Raw genomic sequence first — 23,060 nt, 5'->3', positions numbered from 1 at the left:
TTTCCTGTGCCACATATCTGGTAGTTGGGTTCTTTCTGCCAAGAAGGTAAAAATGCTATGAATTGCGTAAGGCAGCGGGTGTGTCTGCGATCAGCCTCCCGCTGGTAAAGAAGAGCCTCTGGTCATAGAGGTCCACTTCTCACCCAGATAACTCTTTGTATAACCCATGGAACAGGAGATTAGAAGTGGTGAAATCTGTAATCCCAGCTCTGAGAATGACACATATTTTTTTAAATTTTTTATTTATTTTTTAAAATTCAAAGTACTTACTAAAATAGATACATTTGTTTTATTTAAGACATATTTTTATTTAAATAGGAAATGGATACCAAGTAACACCAAGTTAGGTATCTAGCTTTGCTTTTTCATTTCTGGGGCTGAATTTCAAGGGGATCAGAACCTTCAGTTGGATTACATTCGGTGCACAATCCATTATTGCATGTGTGCATTTTTTTGCGGAGAGAAGGTATATTAACACGTAGGTCCTTGTTGCTACGTACTATTATTATTATTTTAAATAACTATTGTTACTATTTTTGTTATTATTTTTAATTTTTAATTATTATTTTTAAAGTGACATCGATATAAACGAGGTATTGACAAAGAGCAATCCAGTGTATGTCTCCAAATATGTAAAGGCTATCAGGGAGTGGGTGGTGAACCCAAGGGCTGAACTGAAAGCAGCAATAGGAAGTCCAAGAAGAGAGCTTGCAAGATTAGACCAGAACAGAAAATAGGCTGGAAGTGGTGAGCTTCCCATCACTAGAGATTTGTAAGCAGCTAGCAGACAATGTCTCTCGGGTAGGTTATAGAGGGGACTCGGTGTCCTGCAGGGGTGGGGGAGAGAGGTTGCACAACCTCTAAAGGCCTTTCCAGGGAGCTTCTTTGTGGAGAGTCATGAGCCCAACCTCGTGCGGCAGCGTTGACACAAGCAATACCCTCGTGCCAAGGATCTTGGGGTGGGGAGTGATTTGGCCTGTCAAGTTGCCATTGGGCAGACATCCCAGAGAGGGTATTAGAATTCTGATTGTTCTGTTTGAACTCTAAAATCGGACTTAGGGTTTTTTATAATGAATCAAACGAAAGGCAGCCCCGTTTCCAGCCTTCCCTTTGTGCGTGCTGACATTTAATGAGTAAGCCGCCCTGCGGGTGTAGAGGAGGGAGGCTGGGCCAGAAGCAGAAAGGGCAGCTCTTCTGGGGACCACGGGGCGCCTGGCAACCCTGACTGCCGCCCTGTGCCCTCGGCTGACAGATGTGGCCGGAGAAGCCCGCACAGGTGAGCCTCGCTTGAGGCAACCAGCAGGCTTTTCCACGTCCCCCCATTGAATCGCACCCCTGACCTGCTTGGGGAGAGCTATAGCTTCATTTCTGTCTCCTTCTGAAGGCACTGATAGGTGTGAGGCACTCTCTCTGGGCCTCAATTTGTTCATCTGTGTAATGGGTCAGGGGTTATGAAAACTGTTTATGGATGGACTTCCAGACTTTTGGAAATTTTTGAATTTTGTCTTTGATGAGTTTGTGTCTACTTCTGGGGGAGAGAGAATGCATACGTGCATCAGACTCTCAGATGTTTGAGACTCATGGGTATATATATATATATATATATATATAACCTTTGGGGGCCTCTCTCTTCTGGTGATACGTGGTGTTGGTCTCTCTTCTCCAACCCCAACCAAACGAGGATGACAACAGAGCTTATGTCTAAATGTCTGTCACCCTATTCATGTTGGGTTTTCACTGGACCCATCCCACATCCACCACGTCCTTGGTTTTCCCGACAGCGACCCTGTGAGGTTGGTGGCAACAACCACAGTGTGCCCACCGGACAGACCAGGAAGTTGGGGGCTGGAGTTGACAGGTGACCCATTCACTCAAGGACTCCCAGCCACTGAAGGACAAGAGCTGGGGCCATGGGGAGGACTAAATGTTAACATTGTGTTCAGAACAGTGCCTGCTCCGCAGTTCATTGTTACATGTTTCGTGCAGATCAGCTCAGTGACAAATGTCCATCTCCCGCCCCTCCCCCACGTCTGCCCATTTCAAAGGCGGTGTGGCCATTGCTGCGTTTTCCTGCAGCCCAAACAGTGTCTCTGTTCCTTTGTCTCCTCCTTCGGCTGGTGCCGCCGAGGTTTGAACTGGGGTCTGGGTAGCCAAATCCGAGTCTCCCTGCGCCCCAGTGCACGTGACCCCCTGGCAGGAAGTTCAAGCTTTGGGAAATACCAGGGCCCAGAGGCCTTGCCAGGCAATAGCCAGGATTCTGCAGGACCCGCCTGCCCCCCAAGCCCTCCGCTGTCAGCCCCCATTAGGTTGTTGGCACGAGAGAGGCTCCCCCAGCTGGGCATCGACTCAGGCAGACCTCAGCTGCTTGACCTCAGCTCCAACCCAGAGGAGGAGCAGACCGAAGTGTGGTGGCCAGAGACTTCTGGAGGATCTGGCAACTAAGTGCCTTCTGGTGGACTGCTCATCAGCTCCTGGCTGTGTCGGCCTCAGGCCTGGGAGGGGCTGAGCAGCCACTGATAAGGGCTTCTCTGTCCTGTGGGCTGTGATCAGTTTCTCTCTTGGGGGGTACTCAGGGCTCAGGTCTTGCAGGGTGAGGACAGGCAGACCTGGGTTGGCATCCACAGAGGCCCCTCAAAGCTGGCTGAGCGGGTGGGGATGCATGTCTGCTGAGCAGAGCGTTTCTGCCCGCTCCAGCTTCCCTCTCACCTTCTGGGGCCTGACTGCCCCTTAGCAACGGAAGAAGCGGATCAACACAGAATATGGCCATGGCCTCCAGATGGCACTAACGCACGCTTCTGCCGCCGCGCAGAGGCCGAGGAAAGCAGGGAGGACTAGGGGTCTTTGTTCTCCAGACCCTCCTCAGCGCCTGTGGGGACCCTCACTTCCCCGAACCAGAGGAGTGAAAAGTAATTCTTGTCTGGATGAAAAGATCCATTTGGTTTGTTTTGTTATATCTTGGGTGGATTTATTTACTCATTGATTCACTCATTCACTGATGAGAACCATACCTAGTCCTAGTATGTACCAGAGAGGAACTGGGGTGGACAAAGAAGGAATAACCCTTGTCACTGGGAAACTCTTAGTCTGATGGAGGGCGCAGATGGTATGCTGATAAGGAAACATATATTGAGCACCTACTGCATGCTTATTTGTAGCCCACAGGTGTCTCCCCTGTGCCTTCAAAGTAAATCCAGACTCCTTCCTCATTTCATTCCTGCTCTCTGCTCTGGTCACCCCATACTAGCTGCAGATGTGTCCCCAAGGACACCCCATGCCCCTGAGCCTCATCCCTGAGCCTTTCCCCATCTCTCTGAAACTGGTTGACTCTTATCTGTCCCTCATGTTGTCACCCTTAAAAAAAAAAAAAGCCTCTCCTAACCTACCCCTCCCACCAAACCTGCCACAATTTGTTGAAAGGATCTTTCAGGGGACCAGCAGCCTTGGGGACAGAAGGCAGCAAACACTTCTATTTATCTCTCCTGTGTCTAGATGAGTTCCTGGCACATGGTCGGCCCTCAGTAGATGGTTGGGTTTACAGAGATGAGAGAAGGCCATCTCCAAACCTGGCAGAGAAATCATGCACAGAACCCCACCTGGGGAGACCAGAGAGGGGTGCCCACAACAGGTGATACTTGAGCTGAGTCAGGGGGAAAACTCCAGGTCATGAGACGAAGGATCTGAAGAAATATGCAGCGGAAATTTCCAAGTGGAAGGGCAGCAGAGAAAAGTAAAATCCAGGACGCCTGGGTGGCTCAGTTGGTTAAGCGATTGCCTTCGGCTCAGGTCATGATCCTGGGGTCCTGGGATCGAGTCCCTCATCGGGCTCCTCTGCTCTGCAGGGAGCCTGCTTCTTCCTCTCCCTCTGCCTGCTGCTCTCCCCTGTTGTGGTCTCTCTCTCTCTCTCTCTCTCTCTCTCTCTGTCAAATAAATAAAATCTTAAAAAGAAGAAGAAGTAAAATCCAGATGATGAGGGCCCTCCCAAGCTGGGACAGGGAGATGGAACTTTTTCCAGAGGGCAACGAGGAGCCATTAAAAAGTTTTAGGTCGGTGGTTGGATACAATCATACTTGGGTGTCACATAGTCCATCTGGAGGTAGTTGCTGTGTAACAAACCACCCCTGAAATGTAAAACAGTAGCCACGTATTTGGCTGATGGGCCTGCAGACCACCCGGCAAGTTCCACCGACCTGGCTGGCCTCAGCTGATCTTGACTGGGCTCACTCAAGTGTCTGCAGCTGTGGGTCAGTGGGAGGCTGGCTGGTCCTCGACAGCCTCTGCTGGCATGGCCCCCCTCCGTGGGATGTGTCATTCCCAGCAGGCCAGCCTAGGCTTGTTCACACGGCAGCCACGGGGGTTCAAGAGCATGCGTGCACATGGGCAAGTCCTCTTGAGGCACGGCATCACTTCTGCATATTTTACTACCAAAGCAAGTGAAGAGGCCAGCCCAGACTCTTAAATGAGTGGAGCTGAAAACTCAGGTGGCAAAGGGTGCATCTCTAGCAAGGTGAACACAAGGGTCGCCAGTCAGATGGATCGCTCTGGCTCGGAAGCATGGAGGATAAGGGGAAGGGAGACCAGTTAGGAACCTTTCACCAGCCCAGCTGGGAGGCCAAGGACAGATCCTTTGCAGAGAAGTGCTACGTGAGTGGAGTTTCCTGAGCGCTTCGGAGGTGCCTGGAACTGGCTTAGTCCTGTTGGAGGCTGGGAAGACCACCAGGGCCAAGAGACACTTCATCTCAGGGGAAGTAGGAGTGAGACTTGGGAAGCACCTACCTAAGCCGCCCCTGCATGGTTAGGAGTCTGGAGTCTGCAAGAGACCAGTCTGAATGCTGCCCCTGGAAGTGTCAGCTCAGGCACAATCCAGAACCCCCGGGGACATTGCTGGGGTCTCTCTGCCTGGAGTTACGGTCCTGGATCCATCCCTGAAGCAGATGTGGCTATATGGACATCGCCCACTAGAGGGCAGCAGAGAACCGTCAGTCAAACGGGTGCCTTTGGCAGGAAGCCCCTGAACTCAGGGGATCAGGACAAGCCCAGAATAGGATTTTTATGAAGTGTCCTGTTTAGGAAGGAAGGATTGCTCTGCAGGCTCAAGTTCTAGAGCCAGGTTTATATGTTTATATGTTATCATATATTTATATGCTAAGGTTTATATCCCAGCTCTGTCGCCAGGGTGGGCTTCATAGGTGTGAGACCCAGAGCCCTAGGCTCATGGTTGGTTTCATGCTCTGCTATTGTCATCTTGAAATTCTTAATAATTTGTTAAAGTAAAGGCTTATTTTTATTTTGCACAGAAAATTATGTACTTGGTCCTGTCTGCCACTTCCTCGTTGAGTTTTCTCAGGCCTCGTGTTAACGTTCATGAGGTTGATAGCACGTATTCACCTCAAAGTGTTGCATGGAAGGAGGGACACTGCACTCTGGCCACCCCACATCCCGTTGTTGGAAGCTGTTGAGGGCCCGGACACACAGAGCAGAGGCAGAGTCCCCCTTGGCAGCTCCCAGGGCCAAGCCGTCCCCACCAGAGGCACCTTCCAGACAACGGTGCACACCCTATTCATCCTTTTCTGAGCCCAAGACACAGACACTGACTTGGTCTCCAAAAGAATTTATTCCCCAAATTGAAGCCACAATTCCCCCTCCCTGACCTCTGCCTTCCTCCACCAGACAATCCCCAGCCTTCACAACAAGATCCTCTTTGCCTCATAAACACCTTCTCTAGAACACCCCTGTCTGGGCTCCCCGGGCCCCAAGGCCAGCCAGGCCTCCCATTCACAGCTCGACGTGTTTTGAGTGAGGTGGCTTTTCCGCTTCCCCCTTGGCCAGAAGCTCAGTCCAGAAAGCCACTTCCTGGTCTTTTAGCTTCTGGGCTGGCTGAGTGGTAACTCCAATCTGCAGGTACCCTTCCTCCTGGTCGTATGCGGGCCAAGAGGGCAGCCCTTCCCCATTGGGGTTCCTGGGAACAGAATCAAGTGAGAATTACCCAAAGCTACTGTGGGTCCCCCAACAACACTTTGAGATTCACGAGACCTCTTGGTTTCATTTCCGCCAGGAAGCTCATTCACCTCCAGAGGCAGGGAGTTCACCAAATCCTAGGGAGCCTGTCCACTCTCAGAGAACTCTCAGTGTCAGGGTCCCAGGGCTGGGAATCAACACGCCAGGCCCTCCCCCAGCCTTGCTCCATCTTTGCCACTGGGCTCACCCATTCCGGGCGAAGTTGGCCCATAGTTTCATCACCATCTTGCTGAGTCTGCCCTCCTCTTCTGAGGCACCTCCTGTGGGGAAGAAGAAAAGGAGCCTTTGCTACTCCAAGCGTGGTTTATGGTCAGCAGCCCTGGACAGCTTGTGGGAAATTCAGAATCTGAGCCCTACTCCGGATCTGCTGCATCAAAATCCGCATTTCAGGAAGATCTGGGTAATCTGTGTGCACTTTAAGCTCGGGAGTTCCTGATGGAGGACGCAGGGGAGGGCTGCAGTCAGTCCGTAAGCCGGCCACCTTTGCCATCTGTGCCTATACATCCTGCCCTCCCCTCACCCGTCGAGGTCCCAGCGCCACACCCAGGGGGTCCACCACCGCAACCCCACCTCGGGTTTGTGCTCCTTGGGGCCTTTCCTCAATCTCCTTCACCCACCCACATTTTTCAAAGAATCTGAAAAATAACCCGAGCGCTTAACGCCCAGAGGCGCTGGTATGTCATAAACAGTCCTGAGGCGAGTCACACGCATGGCATCTCTAACTGCTGCTAGTTAGGACGTTGGAGATATTTGTGAGAGGTCTTCTTTAAAGTATTATATTATTAAATATATTAAGTTTAGAAGCATGTGTTTTAGGTAGATAGATGGTTGAACAGACACACAGATGCACATTAGTCCCGATTCAAGGTCAACACCCATTCTGACCTTACTCTCACTCACATTCTGGCGCACTCTTGTGAGTGGGCGGGGAGCGGTGGCATTCTGGCCCTTGAGCAGGGCCCTGTAGGTGACCCGCCAGGTGTCTTAGGGATACCCGGGCCCAAATTCTCAGACACTACAAACAGGGACACATGTTTACACCTTCTCCATCATGTGGGTCGAAGAAAGAGAAAGGCTGGAAATCTTTGTAGCTCAATCCTGCTCTGGTGTATTTGGTAAGAACCAGAGAGAAAGGGGGACCTGCCCAAGGCCGCCACCAAACTGAGACTCAAACCCAGATCTTCTAACTCCAAGTCTGTAGTCACCAAAGGGCCATCACCTTTCAAAAGTGGGGCCCCGAAGACGGAGAAGAGCTCATCCCCGTGGTCCCCTACCACCATCTTGGGTTTCAGGTCTGACGAGAAGCTTGGACGATACTGGAACTCATACATGTAGGTGGGGGCTCCGGCATCTGGGAAGAGATGGATTCACACACAGTTCATTTTATCAGACGCACACCTGGATGGCGCCGAGGTCTCCGGGGCCCTGGGTGCTCAGGGACAGGGAGGTCCACCCGGGTCCTGGGTACACAACAACAGCAACATTAATAGCCACTGCCCAGTGTCAGAGCCACCTGTGTGCTAGACACTGTGTGGACCTGCAGAAAACCCCCGGCTACCAGCACAACAGAGAAGTAGAGCTTTGGGAAAGGTCCATGATTTGCTTAAAGATGCACCTTTGGTGGAGGTGACTCCTCCACCAAAGGAGGTGACACAAGTCCAGTAAGGCTGGGACCAGCAGACAAAGCAGAATAAGATACCACAAATCAGGCTTTGTGCCAGGTATTGAGTGGCTCAATGAATGCAGGTTGAATGAATAAAATGTTGAAACTGGGGGCGTACATCCATTCAAACTGACTATCGTTATGGGGCCTTGGGTCAACCCCCACAGATGCCATTGCCTACCAATGCGTTCCCACACACATCTACGTACAGACAGCTGACACTCCCACCTTTCACTAGAAACAGGCTGGGTCCGACTCCTTCGCAGGCTGTCTGCAGCCCGGCAGGTGCCCTCTATTCTGCCCAGTCTGAATAGTTTCCAGTGTTTTTCTCATCTAATTTCTAGGGAGGAGTGACGCAAATCTGAGTTGCTGGTCTGACAGCTATTTAAATACAAACATGGGGAAAGGGCACAATCTGTCTCTTGCATCTCGGGAAACCAAAAACCCAACATTTTCTATTTCTCCATCACCTCGTATCTTGCCTCCTGCCAGGCCCAGGGTGGTGGCAGCAGAGAGAAGGGGGATCTCTGAGGGAGGACAAAGGTGGCTCTCTCGTCTTCTCCCAGTCCCTGCTCTTGGAACCCCCTTTCTGAGCCCCCAGAAGGGGTCAGCTTTCCTGCAAATGGCTTCATCCAGAGCTGTTCACTCACTCCTTCAGGGCTCAGTTGGGGGCCAGCATCCTGGGGAGCTCAGCGCTTTGCATGGACCCTAGCACCCCACAGAGGAGTGACTCTGATGGGGGGATGGCCGGGCCCCCAGTGGGGCTGGAGGAGACATTGAACAGCTTTTCCCCCGTGTGTACAATAAGAAACTTGGAAGGAGCAGAAACAATGGATGAACAAAAAGATCACTTATAATCCCACCGCTCGAAAACACCTGTGTTCGTATTTTAGCATATACCCTACCTACGCATATAAAATGGGATGATGTTGGATATGTCATTTTGAAATAAATGATAATCATTTCTCCATATCATTAAATATTTGTCCAAAAATGACTTAACTATATATGCCATCCCCGCATGAAGATGTGCAATAATTTATCGAATTGCCTCCCTCAGCCCCGTCAATGCGCCCTTGATTTAGCAAGAGGTGTTGTCTGAAAGAAGCAACCCTCTGTGGGTCTGAAATCCACCTGTTAGCAGCTGCTTCAAGGTCAAGCAGAACTCGCTGAGAGAAGGGGCTGTAACTTCGCCTCCACCACTCAGAAGTTTTAGGAAGGAGCTCCTTGACTTTTCGTGAAGGAGAGAACTTCTTTGGGCAGCGTGCTGCACAAAAGATAATTTTCCTTTTCTTCCCCCCCCCCTTTTTTTTAGCTTTCTGCCTAAAACCACGGAGATGTATAAAATTCCTACAAGCACAAGTTTCCAAAGGAAAGTAGGGCACAGATTAGGATAACAGGAAAACAGGAGAAGCAGGGAGGACAGAGTTAGTAATCTAAGTATGCCATTGAAAACATGGGGATGGTCTTTCTTTCTTTCTTTCTTTCTTTTTTTTTTGGCAAAGAAAAGCTTATGAAATCAGCAGCATTATCTTTATTTTTAAATCTGAGTTTCCCAAGTGAGAGAATTAAGAAATCCCTCTCATACCCTGGAAAGGAATTTCACAACATGTATCAGGAATTTTAAAATGCTCTTAGGGGCCCGCCTGGGAATTTCACTTCTAATAACCAATCCTAAGAAAACTTTTAGAGACTTGGTTAAAGATTTATGCACATAAGGCTGAGCATAATCTTTTTTCTTGCATTAAAATACGGATCTGGCTAGACTATCCAATAGTAGAGGAATGCTAGAGTAAATTTTGATGCATCATTCTGTGAAATAGTGGATGTTTTTGAAGACTTTTCATTGATATTGAACAAAGGCTTACAAAATAGTGTTTTATGAACAAAACATAATATAACATTAATTTCTAAGTTATATGTAAGACGTGGAAAGATTATTCGAAGAAATATATCAAAAATTTATAGCAGCTGTTTCTCGGTGGAGGAATTCAGAGTAGTATCGAATTTCTTCTTCACGTGTTCCCACATAATATCCCAGTGTAGGATATTAAATTTATATTCAGAGAAGTTCTTTCTTATCAGAAAGAGAGTGAGACAAATACAAAATGAAAGAGTACCATCGATAAAATCTGTGTAGTCGTGGTAAGACTCTGAATTCAAAGTCACAGGATACCAGATTAAAAAAACACAAGTCCAGTAAGGCTGGGACCAGCAGACAAAGCAGAATAAGATACCACAAATCAGACTTGTATCCAGAGGCAAGACCAAGTTTATGAAACAGCAAATTTGACGCCAGGTGGCCCCTGGCTGACGAGTTTCATCAGGACCCTCGAGAGGAGGAAGGAGCACCTGTACTCACTATACTGAGGGCTTGAGAACAGAGCAGGTCAGCTCAGCTGCTTTTTCTCATGCCTAAAAAATCCTGAACTTTAAAACGCTCCCAGCATGGTTAGAGAGAGGTCTGTACCAAGAACCATTTCCTGGCTTGCAGACCAGGTGAAGGAGGGGTCCTGTGAGGACCTCAAAAAGACACTCAGAAGGGATGCATCCTCTCTAGATGCGCTTATCCATCCCTGATCTCATACTCCACCCACACAGCCTCGGATCAATGTTGGATGGTCCTGTGATAGGCCCACCACACACCAGGATCGACAGAAGCCAGCAGCAGACATGGACACTCTCTAGAACACCTGTCTCCACACCTCCCATTGCTCGCTTTTTTGTTTGTTTGTTTGTTTGTTTGTTTTTTGTTTTTGGTCTTGGACCAGCCTGATTCTCTGCTTGGCTTCAGTCTACCCCCAGCTCCACTAGACAACAAACTAGTTTGCCCCTAGCTCTGATCTTGGAAACCTTCCAAGACGTATCTTCTAAGACTGGCCCTCTGGCCCCAGAGACCACAGGGACGTCAGGGGAGGAGCCCCTGTGGTAGATGCTGCTGGTCCCTCATCACATCCCCAGCTTCTGGGCACACTGGCTGGACTTCTACCTCTGGCATCCGTAGCTCTTTGCCTGAGGTCTTTGGCCACCAAGTGACCATTCTGCCCAGGTGTGCCGCAAGTCAGAGCTCCAGGGAATTAATAGCCCCTTGGGAACCGGCTTTAACCCATGACTCCCGGGAGTGGGAGGCTAAATACCCCAGCTCCCTTGCCGCTCGCACGGAATAGCCCAGAGACATGACTGGAGACATGACACCTCACAGTGGCTACCTGCTTACTGTGCAGCTCCGGTTGGCTTCCTTCTCCTTTCTGTGCCACTCCTCCTCTCTTCTACTGGTGTGTTCTGGGACCCCCTCCCAAATAAGCTACTTGCATGCAAATTCTCTCTTCGGAGTTGCCTTCTGGTGGACCCAAAGTGAGACGGTGCCCCATCCCTGGCCATATGGGATTGGCCCTGGGGGCCTGACCCTTGGTAGTTTCCACCTATGTGTCTATGCTGAGAAGTGGGCAGGACAGACAGAGAAGCCGGTGTGGTCGGTGTTCCTCTCCTGTCCAACCTCTGGGACTCACTTCTGTGGTGACGGGCCACAGTCACAGATGGGACACCAAATATCAAATCTCCTAACATGTCCAAGAACAGGTCCTTCTTTTTGACAGGGTCATCTGTCCCTCCTAAATACTTCTCAGTGGCCAGTGGAGTCAGTTCCTCAGGGATTCCCTGAAATGGAGCAGAAGTAGAAGTGACCCCTGCCCCCGGCCCAGTGAATGATGTGGCTTCTAGAGCCCAGGATGGCTTGCGCGAATGGTGACTCTCTCCAGCCCTATGCAACCACCCCCCACCCTGCGTGGTGAGGGGGGAACGGCAGAAAAATGGGGACAGAACCCTCCATCCCAGGGCTTTACCCTGCCATTTAATTGCTCAGCGATTTGGGGCAAGTCTCTGTCCCTCTTTGGGTCTCAGACAGTTCCTGCGGTTCCCTAGTCTCTTACAACAACGGGGTAGGACTTCCACAAGAGTGATGTGGCCGTCTTCTGGTCCAGCTTGCCCTCAGAGAGTGGGTAACCCATCATCTGTTAGGACAACAGTGACACAATTGTGAATCATCAAGAACTAGCAGAAAGAATCAAACTTATCAACAAACCACACCAATACGGGCTAAAGGTCACTTTGTCATGACTTAGACAAGCACGGGTCCTTGATGTGTTGGGCAAAATCAGTGAAACAAATGGGCTTATATTATCCAGAAACTCAAGCCGTGCCAAAGGATAAAGTCAATGTGAAGAGAAGCTGTCCCAGGCCTTTGCAGGATGTGTGTGTGTGCATCAGGCAAGAATTCCCACCCTGGACATGGTGACACACAGGAGAGGTTTAGGCCCGGCTAGCGTTGAAGCAGAGGGCTCTGGGGCAAGGAACACAGACCTTACAAATACCCACACTTGTCTCAGATGACCTGGGAAGCCCCAAATCCCGCCATTATGGCTTTGGTCCATCAGTGACCTCTGAAAGTCTGTGAAGTGAGAACAGCAGAACTCTGCACCTAACGCTCCATCTGAACCTCCGCGTCAAGGGACTTGACCAAACTCTAGCCTTGGCTGCCAACAGCTTAAGATCTCGTCCCAGGAATGGATGGGGAGAATGTCCCAGTGCCCCTTCAAATGCTTGCCTGAGAAAGCTCCTGGCCACCAGGGGAATTTACCATTTGTTCTGGCCAAAACCTGGTGATAGGGTGATAGGTCCCCTAGCCCCCTCTTCGAGTGGCTTACTTTAGAGAGCTTGCAATCACAAATCCTCCTCTGCCCTCTGAGATGCAAATCTACCACCCAAAACTGTTTCCTCCAGGCCCAGAGAGCCACCTCTCGAAATGCAGACATTCAGCCAGGAAGCCCTGTCCTCTCCCAGGCTCTGTGGGAGTGGAAAGGCCTGGCTCTGGGGGGCACCTTGTGGCAACCTGCCCCACTGTCTTCTGTCAGAGACAGAAATGTGTCTGCCCAGCGATCATCCCCCCAGGCCCTCCCAACGCCCACATTTCAGGATTCTTCGATTGGAAGGCCAGAGAATGTTTGGGGAGAAGGGTCCCCAGGTGATACTTGGGCCACCCTAGAGAAGCTCCTCATGGAAATGTCAACCTGTGTGAAGGGGACAGCTGCTCTGGATTCAGAGGGGCGTCTGGAGAAGGGGGAGCCCTGCAAGCAGAGATGGGGGGGTGATGCGATGCGTGGGGGAGGAGAACCGAGGGGGACCCCACATTCTCACCATTGGAAGAAGCCAGCCAAATTCTTGCTTGTTGATTCCGATGATGTAGGGAACAGAGTTGAATTTCTTTTCAGCCAGAATCTCTTCAGGCATCTTTGGCAGCAGAACACCATCAACCACCGTGGTCAGGAAGGGGTGGGTCTGGGGAGGAGGGCGTCATGGTGTCCGGGCTTCCCTTCTAGAGCCCACACCCACGGCCCCCTCTCCGCCGGCCTGAGCAGGAAGCCAGCACCCCAGACCTGCATGGCCACGGACAGTGGCCACAGAATTCAAGCTCCCCAACAAAGGGGGCCAAGTGCACGTGACCCCAGAAGGCAGAACGTCGATTCAGGAACTAGCAGTGGTAAGGTGATGGGGGCAAAACTCACTCAAATTGAAATACAGAGGGGCATCTGGGTGGCTGGGTCTGTTGAACAACGGACTCTTGATTTTGGCACAGGTCATGATCTCAGGCTCGGGAGATCAAGCCCTGCATTGGGCTCTGCACTGAGCATGAAGCCTTCTTAAGATTCTCTCTCTCTCCCTCTCCTTCTGCCCCTCCCCACCACCTCCCCCCTTGTGTGCTCTCTCTTTCTCTAAAATATATATATGTATAAATATATACATATTTTCATGTATACATATTTTAAAGATTTTATTTATTTAGAGAGAGAGAGAGAGCACAAGTGGGGGAAGGGGCAGAGAGAGAAAGAGAAGCAGAGTCCTTGCTGAGCAGGGAGCCTGACACGGGGCTCGATCACAGGACCCCGAGATCAGGACCTGAGCCGAAGGCAGACGCTTAACTGACTGAGCCACCCAGGTGCCCCTATTTTCATATATTTATATGCGTATAAGTATACATTAAACATAAATGTATTAAATTTATAAATATATAAGTTTATATATATTTATAAATTTGTATATATAAATATATAAATGTGTATATATTGAAATTTGTAAACATGCATTTTATATGATTTTAATATAAACACATAAAATATATATATATGTACATATTTCTATATCTCAATTTGAAGTACATGTTTGCCTATATGATCTCTAGCTACAGTCAGTTCTGGTATCCATGCTAGTTCAGTTCTATAAAAGCCACTGTGAACTCTGAACTAGCAAGTGCTGAGCTGCTGCTCCTGCCGGAGGTACAATGTCAGGTTCCTGCAAGTATCTGGTCACATTTTCATCAGCCCTGTTTTATGCGTGTTTAAAGACACCCGATGTAACCATGCATTGCTCACAGAAAATGAATTATGTGTAGTGTTTATTTATAATAAGACACCAGCTGAGAAGGGCTCACCATTTCCTGGGCCCTGGGTAACATGCCTGGAGCTTCCTTGACCTTCAGCCTCATGACCATGTCATCCGTGATCCACTGTCATCTCTCAAAATCTCCCACAACTTCATCACACACTAGATGTTACTTTAGCGCTTGCCTGAGCAGCCTCAGACAGATTGGCAAGTTGCGTCTTCCTTTTCCTGCATGGCAGCCTTACTGATCCATTACCACTGAGCTCATGGCCCACAGCCCGGTGAGCCACCTTGAGTGAAGCTGATCTAACACTCGACTTTCTCCACAAGGCGCATCAGAGTCTCCTTGCCCTTAGGAGCACGGGACAGCACCTTAGCGCTGTGCCCACGGCCATTTTCAAAAGTGAAACCAGCAAGAGAAAGCACAGAAATGCGGAAAATGTGCCTACATAGACCGTGCAAAGGACACATGTTAATAGTGTGAGACATGAGACAAGACGACAGAGGGTGGCCATGTTTGATCTCGAGGGAGAGCCTACGCATGGTCACTCAAGCTTTTTGTCACTCTGTGCGCATCCGTGAATGATAACAAAAGTGCCACAAGCATTGATTTTGGGGTCACACATACATTTTAGTGAGTCGATGAATTCACAAATAAAGAATTCACCATTAATAAGGATTAACTGTATTCAGCTATCTCTATTTAAACAGAACTTGCAACTGGGGGCGCCTGAGTGGCTCAACCGGATAAGCGTCTGACTCTCGAGTTTGGCTCAGGTCATGACCTCAAGGTCCTGGGATCGAGCCCCTCGTCAGGCTCTGTGCTTAGCATGAAGTCTGCTTGTCCCTCTCCCTCTGCTCCTCCCCCTGTGCTCTCTCTCTCTCTCTCTAGCTCTAAAATAAATAAATAAAATCTTTAAACATAAGCTGCTACTGATAAAACAGTTCGCTTCGAGGAGGTAGTGAGCTCCCCATCACTCAAGGTGCTTACATGAAGACCCAACTCCCTATTGGAGAGGAAAAGCACAAATAGGGGGCGGAGCAAGATGGCGGAGGAGTAGGAGACCTGGATTTCGTCTGGTCTCAGGAATTCAGCTGAATAGGGATCAAACCATTCTGAACAACTACGAACTCAATAGGAGATCGAAGAAGAGAGTAGCAACAACTCTCTGAAGAGAGAAGCGACCACTTACTGCAAGGTAGGATGTGCGGAGAAGTGAATCCGAGGCGATATTCGGGAGGATAGACGGCGGGGGAGGGGGCCTCCGTCGGCCGCTTCTGGCAAGTGCTAGAGCCGCGGAGCACAAAATCGGCTTTTAGAAGTCGGCTCCGCTGAGGAACGTCGCTCCAGTGGCTAAGCTGGGGGTGGAACCCTCATGGGACAGTGTGGTCTCAGGACCCTCGGGGTCACAGAAAGACCAGGGGTGCCTGAGTGCGGCAGAGCTCCCAGGTATCGGAGCGGGGAAGCCGGCTGCAGAGACGGCGCCGAGGCGCGGGCTCTCAGCTCCGGGTTGCCATAAACTGTGATCCGTGACACAGTCGGGCCACTGCTCCTCCAGCAGGGACCCAACAAGCGGCAGATCCGGGGACATTCCCCTTCCTCCCCTGGGAGGAGCGGCGCAGAAGCGCACCGCAGGGATCTGCTGGGTCTGGAGACTCCACACCGAGTCGGGTGCCAGAGATAGAAACGCTCGGTCACAGGCTGGGTGAGCATGGAGTGCGGCCGGAGACCGGGGAGATGGGAGTGACTGCTTTTCTCTGGGGACACACTGAGGAGCGGGGCCCCGAGTTCTCAGCTGCTCCGGCTGTAGATTGGGAGGCCACCATTTTCACCCTGGTCCTCCAAAGATGTACCTAGAGCTTGCAGGGAACAAAAGCTCCTGAGAGCAAACCGGAGCAGCTTGCTTAGCCCGGACCGACAAGGGCGGGGCAATTCCGCCTCCGGCAAAGACATTTGGGAACCACGGCAACAGGCCCCTCCCCCAGAAGATCAGCACGAACAGCCAGCAAGCCAAGACCAAGTTTACCAATCAAGGAGAACGGGAGAACTCCAGCGCTAGGGGAGTACTGCACATAGAATTCATGGCTTTTTTACCATAATTCATTAGTTCTTCAAAGTTAATTTTTTTAACTGTTTTTTTTTAATTTTTCTTTTTCCCTTTTTCAAACAACATCTTATCAATCCCTTTTATTAAAAAAAATTTTATTTTTCATTTTTAGAGTCATATTTGTATCCCTTCATAGTAGTTACCCTTATTTTTGGCATATATATATAAGTTGTTCTCTCTTTAAGATTTTAAGATACAATTTCTTCTAACAGATCAAAATATACACTAAATCACTAGTGTATGGCTTTGTTCTATTCTCCTGCCTGATCACATTCTCTCCCTTTTTTTTTCTTTTTTCTTTTTCTTTTTAAATCTTCTTCTTTCTTTTTAAAAAACAACTTCTTATCAATTCCTTTTATAAAATCTTTTATAATTTTCATCTTTACAGTCATCTTCAATCCCTTCATTGTATCAACCCTTATTTTGTACATATATAAATCTTTCTTCCTTTAAAATTTTAGCAGGCACTTTCTTCTAACAGACCAAAATATGCCCAGAAGCTAGTGTGTGGCACTGGTCTATGCACTAGCCTGATCATATTTGATCATATTCTGTTTTTTTTTTTTGTTCTGTTTTTGTTTGTTTTTATCTTTTTCTTTTCCCTTTTTTTTCCTCTTCTTTCTTTCCCTTTCTTGTCCCCTGGTTTTAGGTCTTTTCTGATTTGTATAGAGTATATTTGCTGGAGACATTGTTAACCTCTCAGCATTCTGTTGTCTCATTCATCTATTCTCCTCTGGACAAAATGACAAGATGAAAAAAATCACCTCAGCAAAAAGAACAAGAGGTAGTACCGTCTGCCAGGGACCTACTCAATACTGACATTAGTACGATGTCGGACCTAGAGTTCAGAATCATGACTTTAAAGATACTAGCTGGGCTTGAAAAAAGCGTGGAAGTTATTAGAGAAACCCTTTCTGGAGAAATAAAAGAACTAAATCTAACCAAGTCGAAATCAAAAAGGCTATTAATGAGGTGCAATCAAAAATGGGGGCACTAACTGCTAGGATAAATGAGGCAGAAGAAAGAATCAGCGATATAGAAGACCAAAAGATGGAAAATAAAGAGGCTGAGAAAAAGAGAAATAAACAACTACAGGATCACGAGGGCAGAATTCGAGAGATAAGCGACACGATAAGATGAAACATTAGAATAATTGGGATCCCAGAAGAGGAAGAAAGAGAGAGAGGGACAGAAGGCATATTGGAGCAAATAATAGAGAACTTCCCTAATGTGGGGAAGGAAACAGGCATCAAAATCCAGGAGGCACAGAGAACCCCTCTCAAAATCAATAAAAATAGGTCAACACCCCGACATCTAATAGTAAAACTTAGAAGTCTCAGACAAAGAGAAAATCCTGAAAGCAGCTCGGGAGAAGAGCTATGTAACCTACAATGGTAGAAACATTAGATTGGCAACACACCTATCCACAGAGACCTGGCAGGCCAGAAAGGACTGGCATGATATCTTCAGAGCACTAAACGAGAAAAATATGCAGCCAAGAATAGTATATCCAGCTAGGCTGTCATTGAAAATAGAAGGAGAGATAAAAAGCTTCCAGGACAAACAAAAACTAAAGGAATTTGCAAACACAAAACCAGCCCTACAAGAAATATTGAAAGAGGTCCTCTAAGCAAAAAGAGAGCCTAAAAGCAGCATAGATCAGAAAGGGACACAGACAATATACAGTAACAGTCACCTTACAGGCAATACAATGGTACTAAATTCATACCTTTCAATAGTTACCCTGAATATAAATGGGCTAAATGCCCCAATCAAAAGACACAGGCTATCAGATTGGATTAAAAAACAAGACCCTTCGATATGCTGTCTGCAAGAGACTCATTTTAGACCCAAAGACACCCCCAGATTGAAAGTGAGGGGGTAGAAAACCATTTACCATGCTAATGAACACCAAAAGAAAACTGGGGTGGCAATCCTTATATCAGACAAATTAGATTTTAAAACAAAGACTGTAATAAGAGATGAGGAAGGACACTATATCCTACTTAAAGGGTCTATCCAATAAGAAGATCTAACAATTGTAAATATCTATGCCCCGAACATGGGAGCAGCCAATTATATAAGGCAATTAACAACAAAAGCAAAGAAACACATTGACAACAATACAATAATAGTGGGGGACTTTAACACCCCCTAACTGAAATGGACAGATCATCTAAGCAAAAGATCAACAAGGAAATAAAGACTTTAAATGACACACCGGACCAAATGGACTTTATAGACATATTCAGAACATTCCATCCCAAAGCAACGGAACACACATTCTTCTCTAGTGCCCATGGAACATTCTCTAGAATTGATCACATCCTAGGTCACAAATCAGGTCTCAACCGGTACCAAAAGATTGGGATCGTTCCCTGCATATTTTCAGACCACAATGCTTTGAAACTAGACTCAATCACAAGAGGAAAGTCGGAAAGAACTCAAATACATGGAGGCTAAAGAGCATCCTACTAAAGAATGAATGGGTCAACCAGGAAATTAAAGAAGAATTAAAAAACTTCATGGAAACCAATGAAAATGAAAACACAACTGTTTAAAATCTTTGGGATACAGCAAAGGCAGTCCTGAGAGGAAAGTATATAGCAATACAAGTCTTTCTCAAGAAACAAGAAAGGTCTCAAATACACAACCTAAATCTACACCTAAAGGAGCTAGAGAAAAAACAGCAAATAAAGCCTAAACCCAGCAGGAGAAGAGAAATAATAAAGATCAGAGCAGAAATCAATGAAATAGAAACCAAAAGAACAATAGAACAGATCAATGAAACTAGGAGCTGGTTCTTTGAAAGAATTAACAAGATTGATAAACCCCTGGCCAGACTCATCAAAAAGAAAAGAGAAATGACCCAAATCAACAAAATCATGAATGAAAGAGGAGAGATCACAACCAACACCAAAGAAATACAAACAATTATAAGAACATATTATGAGCAACTCTATGCCAGCAAATTAGATAACCTGGAAGAAATGGGTGCATTCCTAGAGATGGATCAACTACCAAAATTGAACCAGGAAGAAATAGAAAACCTGAACAGACCTATAACCACTAAGGAAATTGAAGCCGTCATCAAAAATCTCCCAACAAACAAAAGCCCGGGGCCAGATGGCTTCCCAGGGGAATTCTATCAGACATTTAAAGAAGAATTAATACCTATTCTCCTGAAACTGTTCCAAAAAATAGAAATGGAAGGAAAACTTCCAAACTCATTTTATGAGGCCACCATTACCTTGATCCCAAAACCAGACAAAGACCCCATCAAAAAGGAGAATTACACACCAATATCCTTGATGAACATGGATGCAAAAATTCTCACCAAAATACTAGCCAATAGGATCCAACAGTACATTAAAAGGATCATTCACCATGATGAAGTGGGATTTATCCCTGGGCTGCAAGGCTGGTTCAACATCCGCAAATCAATCAACGTGATACAATACATTAACAAAAGAAAGAACAAGAATCATATGATCCTCCCAATAGATGCAGAAAAAGCATTTGACAAAGTACAGCATCCTTTCTTGATCAAAACTCTTCAGAGTTTAGGGATAGAGGGTACATACCTCAATATCATAAAAGCCATCTATGAAAAACCTACAGCGAATATCATTCTCAATGGGGAAAAGCTGAGAGCTTTTCCCCTAAGGTCAGGAACGCGGCAGGGATGTCCACTATCACCACTGCTATTCAACATAGTATTAGAAGTCCTAGCCACAGCAGTCAGACAACAAAAAGAAAGCAAAGGCATCCAAATCGGCAAAGAGGAAGTCAAACTCTCACTCTTTGCAGATGATATGATACTGTATGTGGAAAACCCAAAAGACTCCACCCCAAAACTGCTGGAACTCATACAGGAATTCAGTAAAGTGGCAGGATATAAGATCAATGCACAGAAATCAGTGGCATTCCTATACACCAACAACAAGACAGAAGGGAGACAAATCAAGGAGTTGATCCCATTTACAATTGCACCCAAAACCATAAGATACCTAGGAATAAATCTATCCAAAGAGGCAAAGGATCTGTACTCAGAAAACTATAAAATACTCATGAAAGAAATTGAAGAAGACACAAAGAAATGGAAAAACGTTCCATGCTCATGGATTGGAAGAACAAACATTGTGAAGATGTCCATGCTACCTAGAGCAATCTACACATTCAATGCAATCCCCATCCAAATACCATCCACTTTTTTCAAAGAAATGGAACAAATAATCCTAAAATTTGTATGAAACCAGAAAAGACCCCGAATAGCCAGAGGAATGTTGAAAAAGAAAAGCAAAGCTGGCAGCATCACAATTCCAGACTTCCAACTCTATTACAAAGCTGTCATCATTAAGACACCATAAGTATGGTGCTGGCACAAAAACAGACACATAGATCAATGGAATAGAATAGAGAGCCCAGAAATGGACCCTCAACTCTATGGTCAACTCATCTTGGACAAAGCAGGAAAGAATGTCCAATGGAAAAAAGACAGTCTCTTCAACAAATGGTGTTGGGAAAATTGGACAGCCACATGCAGAAAAATGTAACTGGACCATTTCCTTACACCACACACAAAAATAGACTCCAAATGGTTGAAAGACCTAAACGTGAGACAGGAGTCCATCAAAATCCTAAAGGAGAACACAGGCAGCAACCTCTTCGACCTCAGCCGCAGCAACTCCTTCCTAGAAACATCGCCAAAGGCAAGGGAAGCCAAGGGCAAAAATGAACTGTTGGGATTTCATCAAGATAAAAAGCTTTTGCACAGCAAAAGAAACAGTCCACAAAACCAAAAGACAACCGACAGAATGGGAGAAAATATTTGCAAATGACATATCAGATAAAGGGCTAGTATCCAAAATCTATAAAGAACTTCTCAAACTCAACACCCAAAGAACAACTAATCCAATCAAGAAATGGGCAGAAGACATGAACAGACATTTTTCCAAAGAAGACATCCAAATGGCCAACAGACACATGAAAAAGTGCTCAACATCGCTCGGCATCAGGGAAATCCAAATCGAAACCTCAATGAGATACCACCTCACACCCATCAGAATGGCTAAAATTAACAAGTCAGGAAACGACAGATGTTGGCGGGGATGCGGAGAAAGGGGAACCGTCCTACACTGTTGGTGGGAATGCAAGCTGGTGCAACCACTCTGGAAAACAGTATGGAGGTTCCTTAAACAGTTGAAAATAGAGCTACCCTACAATCCAGCAATTGCACTATTGGGTATTTACCCCAAAGATACAAATGTAGGGATCCGAAGGGGTACGTGCACCCTAATGTTTATAGCAGCAATGTCCACAATAGCCAAACTGTGGAAAGAGTCGAGATGTCCATCGATAGATGAATGGATAAAGAAGAGGTGGTATATATACACAGTGTAATATTATGCAGCCATCAAAAGGAATGAGATCTTGCCATTTGCAACGACGTGGATGGAACTGGAGGGTGTTATGCTGAGTGAAATACGTCAATCAGAGAAAGACATGTATCATATGACCTCACTGATATGAGGAATTCTTAATCTCAGGAAACAAACTGAGGGTTGCTGGAGTGGTGGGGGGTGGGAGGGATGGGGTGGCTCTGTGATAGACATTGGGGAGGGTATGTGCTATGGTGAGCACTGTGAATTGTGCAAGACTGATGAATCACGGATCTGTACTTCTGAAACAAATAATGCAATATATGTTAAGAAAAAAAAAAGAAGAAGAAGATAGCAGGAGGGGAAGAATGAAGGGGAGTAAGTTGGAGGTGGAGATGAACCATTAGAGACGATGGACTCTGAAAAACAAACTGAGGGTTCTAGAGGGGAGGGGGGTGGGGGGATGGGTTAGCCTGGTGATGGGTACTAAAGAGGGCACATTCTGCGTGGAGCACTGGGTGTTATGCACAAAGAATGAATCATGGAACACATCAAAAACTAATGATGTAATGTATGGTGATTAACATAACAATTTAACAAAAAGACTTAAAAAAAAAAGCACAAATAAAAGCATCAGGGATGGGCTCTCATTGCACTGGAAAACGTCTTCATTTTCGGTGTTACCTTTGATGAAAATTCCTCACATGGGCCCAAAGCCTCTGCCAGCCTGGGCACGGCCTAGGAGGCTCAGCCGGTGCAGAACATTTTATGCATAAGGCCTGGCAGAGAGCAGCCAGAGGGCTATGCTCTGAAGGAATAACTCCATGGGGGCGAGGGTACTGGTCTTGTAAGGAAGGCCAGCCTTTTAAGGAGGTGACATGCCCTGACCTACGTTTACAAGGGTCAGTCTGGCAGCATCGTGGGGCAAGGGTGGGGAGGAGACGTAGAGGTGAAAGACAGTCCAAGTCCAGGGGAGACTTCCGCCCCACATCCTGTCCGTTAGCAAACCCTGTCAGCCATGACTTCAGAATTATCCAGATTCTGGCCCCGTCTCACCATCCCCCTTGCCATGGGCCCAGCCCGGGGCCGCCATGGCCCGTCCTGCTGCAGCTCAGGGGCCTCCCAGCTGGTCTCCCTGGGGCTGCCCTACCCTTCCCTACCTTGGGTTTTCATGCAGCAATCAAAAAGCCCTTTTGTAAACCCACGGTCAACTCCCTCCTCTGTTCAAAACCCTCCCAAAACTTCCCATCTTACTTGGAATCAAACTCCAAGTCCTCCAAAGGGACTGCCCCAACCTCTCTTTCTCTTTCCTTTTTGGCCCCAAGCCTGTGCCCTCCTCCGACTCCCTCCACACCAGCCACACTGGCCTCTTGCCTCGGGACCTTTGCAGCTGCTGTTCCCTCTGCCTGGAGCACTCTTCCTCCAGTTTTCCTGACGGCTGCCTTCCTCCCCGCCTCC

The 23,060-nt window shown here is 47.4% G+C and overlaps 1 protein-coding gene across 1 annotated transcript in view; it reads right to left on the bottom strand.

Moving 5' to 3' along the window:
* Window positions 1-5,592: 5,592 nt before the first annotated feature.
* Window positions 5,593-23,060, bottom strand: part of CES1 (carboxylesterase 1) — a 43,201-nt gene continuing 25,733 nt past the window's right edge. Inside the window, exons 9-14 of the mRNA XM_027618592.2 lie at window positions 12,872-13,012; window positions 11,608-11,688; window positions 11,188-11,335; window positions 7,235-7,366; window positions 6,203-6,275; window positions 5,593-5,956 (exon numbers count right to left, since the gene is read on the bottom strand). Of these exons, the coding sequence (XP_027474393.2) occupies window positions 5,773-5,956; window positions 6,203-6,275; window positions 7,235-7,366; window positions 11,188-11,335; window positions 11,608-11,688; window positions 12,872-13,012 (759 nt within the window). The 3' untranslated portion in view covers window positions 5,593-5,772. The remainder of the gene's footprint in view (window positions 5,957-6,202; window positions 6,276-7,234; window positions 7,367-11,187; window positions 11,336-11,607; window positions 11,689-12,871; window positions 13,013-23,060) is intronic.

The sequence above is a fragment of the Zalophus californianus genome, chromosome 17 (assembly GCF_009762305.2).
Source record: "Zalophus californianus isolate mZalCal1 chromosome 17, mZalCal1.pri.v2, whole genome shotgun sequence".
NCBI lineage: Eukaryota > Metazoa > Chordata > Mammalia > Carnivora > Otariidae > Zalophus > Zalophus californianus.
This window is presented reverse-complemented; position numbering and strand designations above follow the sequence as displayed.